This window comes from Emiliania huxleyi, assembly GCF_000372725.1.
Source record: "Emiliania huxleyi CCMP1516 unplaced genomic scaffold EMIHUscaffold_3, whole genome shotgun sequence".
NCBI lineage: Eukaryota > Haptophyta > Isochrysidales > Noelaerhabdaceae > Emiliania > Emiliania huxleyi.
In genome coordinates this window covers 2025048-2026929 of record NW_005199770.1, presented here as the reverse complement: position 1 = coordinate 2026929, position 1882 = coordinate 2025048, and the positions used below count along the sequence as shown (strand labels likewise).

The window sequence follows — 1882 nt, the reverse complement described above, 5'->3', positions numbered from 1 at the left end:
TCACTGCTGCTGCCTCCTGCCGTGCTGCCCTTGCCACGGCAACCTCAGTCCGTGCACACCAGCAATCTCAGTACCAGTCTCTGCGCTCCACACCGATAAGCGCTGCGCGACACGCCTACGTCGCGAACTCCCGAGATCGGCCGAGATCGGCCGAGATCAGGCTATGCAGTCGATATGCCGAAGATGTATATCGCAGTGTATATCGTGTACGATTGTCTATCGCGATGATGCAGCCGATATACTGGCCTAATAGAACGCCGAGATGCAGCCGAGATGCAGCCGAGAGGCAGCCGAGAGGCAGCCGAGAGACAGCCGAGGTACAGCCGAAGTGCAGCCGAGATACTGCCGAGATGAACCGCGCCGGGGGTGCACCACACAACACATAAGAGGGGCTCTTCGCCTGCGTCGTGTACTCCTCGCGCGTGAGGCGCCTATGTACCGCGACACAGCCGAGGTGTGCCCAGATGCGCCGAGATTGGCCGAGATCCGCGAAACCGGTTTGCGCGCCCTCTGCTCAGCACGCCGATGCAGCCGATGCTCTCTCCGAGCTTCGGGTCGGCGGCGAGGCCCGCCTGTGGGGCATGTCTGGCATCGACGTGTCATGGACGTGTCTCTAAGCCACAGGCCAGCAGGCGAGTCCACCACCTTGTTGCACGCCACGGTGAGGTCCGGCGCTCGAAGGTCGGGGTCGGTGCTCGTGAGGAAGCTCGCCACCTTTGGTGGAATCTCGAAGGCGCAGGACCAGCCAACCGCGATGTGCTCCCCGTCAAAGGCGCAGCAGCAGCACGTGTCGAACATTCGAATGCGCCCCCCAACATTGTCGAATGCATTCCCACCAACAACATAGACGCCCGACTCTATTCCAAACGACAGCACCCTCCCATCTACGCCGCTGGCCTCGGCCGCCGCGAACGCTGCCCTAGCGCGGTTCTCCGCGCCGATCGCCGTCTGTCATCGACTGTCATCGGCTGGTCGGAAATGCCGGACGGGACGGCAAGGCCTTCGACCGCCACGCTGCCCACGAGGCTGAGAACGCGGCCCTCAGGCCCGGCCTCTTCAAGTGCCGCCCGCAGGCCCGCGATCTTGCAGGCGTTCTTGGTGCCGACGACGAAGCGGCGGTACGATGGCGCGGCCGGAGGCGCTGCTGGGGCCATATACAGTCCGGTTGGGAGAGGGTTTTCACGTGGCCGCAGCGCGCGGCAAAATGAAGAAAAATCGCTGCGGACTCGGGTAATCTCCAGTAATCTCGGGTGATCTCGGGTCGTCTCGGGTCGTGTGGGGTCGTCTCGGGTCGTCTCGGGTCATATCGGGTGATCTCGGATCGTCTCGGGTAACCTCCAGTAATCTCGAGTCCCCTCGGGTGACCTCGGGTAATCTCGAGTAATCTCGGGTAATCTTGGGTGATCTCGGTTTGTCTCGGGTGATCTCGGGTCGTCTCGGGTAATGTCGTGTAATCTCGGGTCGTCTCGGATGATTGCCCGCGCTGGGGTGCCTAACCACCCATCCTGCCTGCCGCCGAGCCCCTACGTACCACATACTTCTGACGCACTCGCCACCCCCCCCCCCCTTGTATCCCGTACGTATTTCTGACGTATTCGCCACCCCCCTTGTATCCCGTACGTATTTCTGACGTATTCGCCACCCCCCTTGTATTCCGGATCCTCCGAGCAAAAGCCTTGTCCAGGACTGACAAAGGGGGCCACTCGAGTCTACCCTCAACATAACGCTCTGAGATCAGACAGGCCAGAGCGTGCGAGGCGTGTCACTTGGGGCTACGGCCCTCACTCCGAAATAGGTGGGGCGTGGTGCTGGGCTCGGTACATGGCGACGCGAGGCGGCGGCGCGGCGCGGCGGCGGGCGACGCAGGGCGGGGCGGCGCGAC

General features: G+C 62.9%; 1 protein-coding gene across 1 annotated transcript; it reads right to left on the bottom strand.

The window, feature by feature from the left end:
* Positions 1-1154, bottom strand: EMIHUDRAFT_195672 (hypothetical protein; the record flags this gene model as incomplete). Its single annotated transcript, XM_005775468.1, has 4 exons — positions 1-115; positions 496-572; positions 646-919; positions 988-1154. 4 exons carry the CDS (start codon positions 1152-1154, stop codon positions 1-3), a joined length of 633 nt encoding a protein of 210 aa, XP_005775525.1.
* Between the last annotated feature and the right edge of the window lie 728 nt (positions 1155-1882).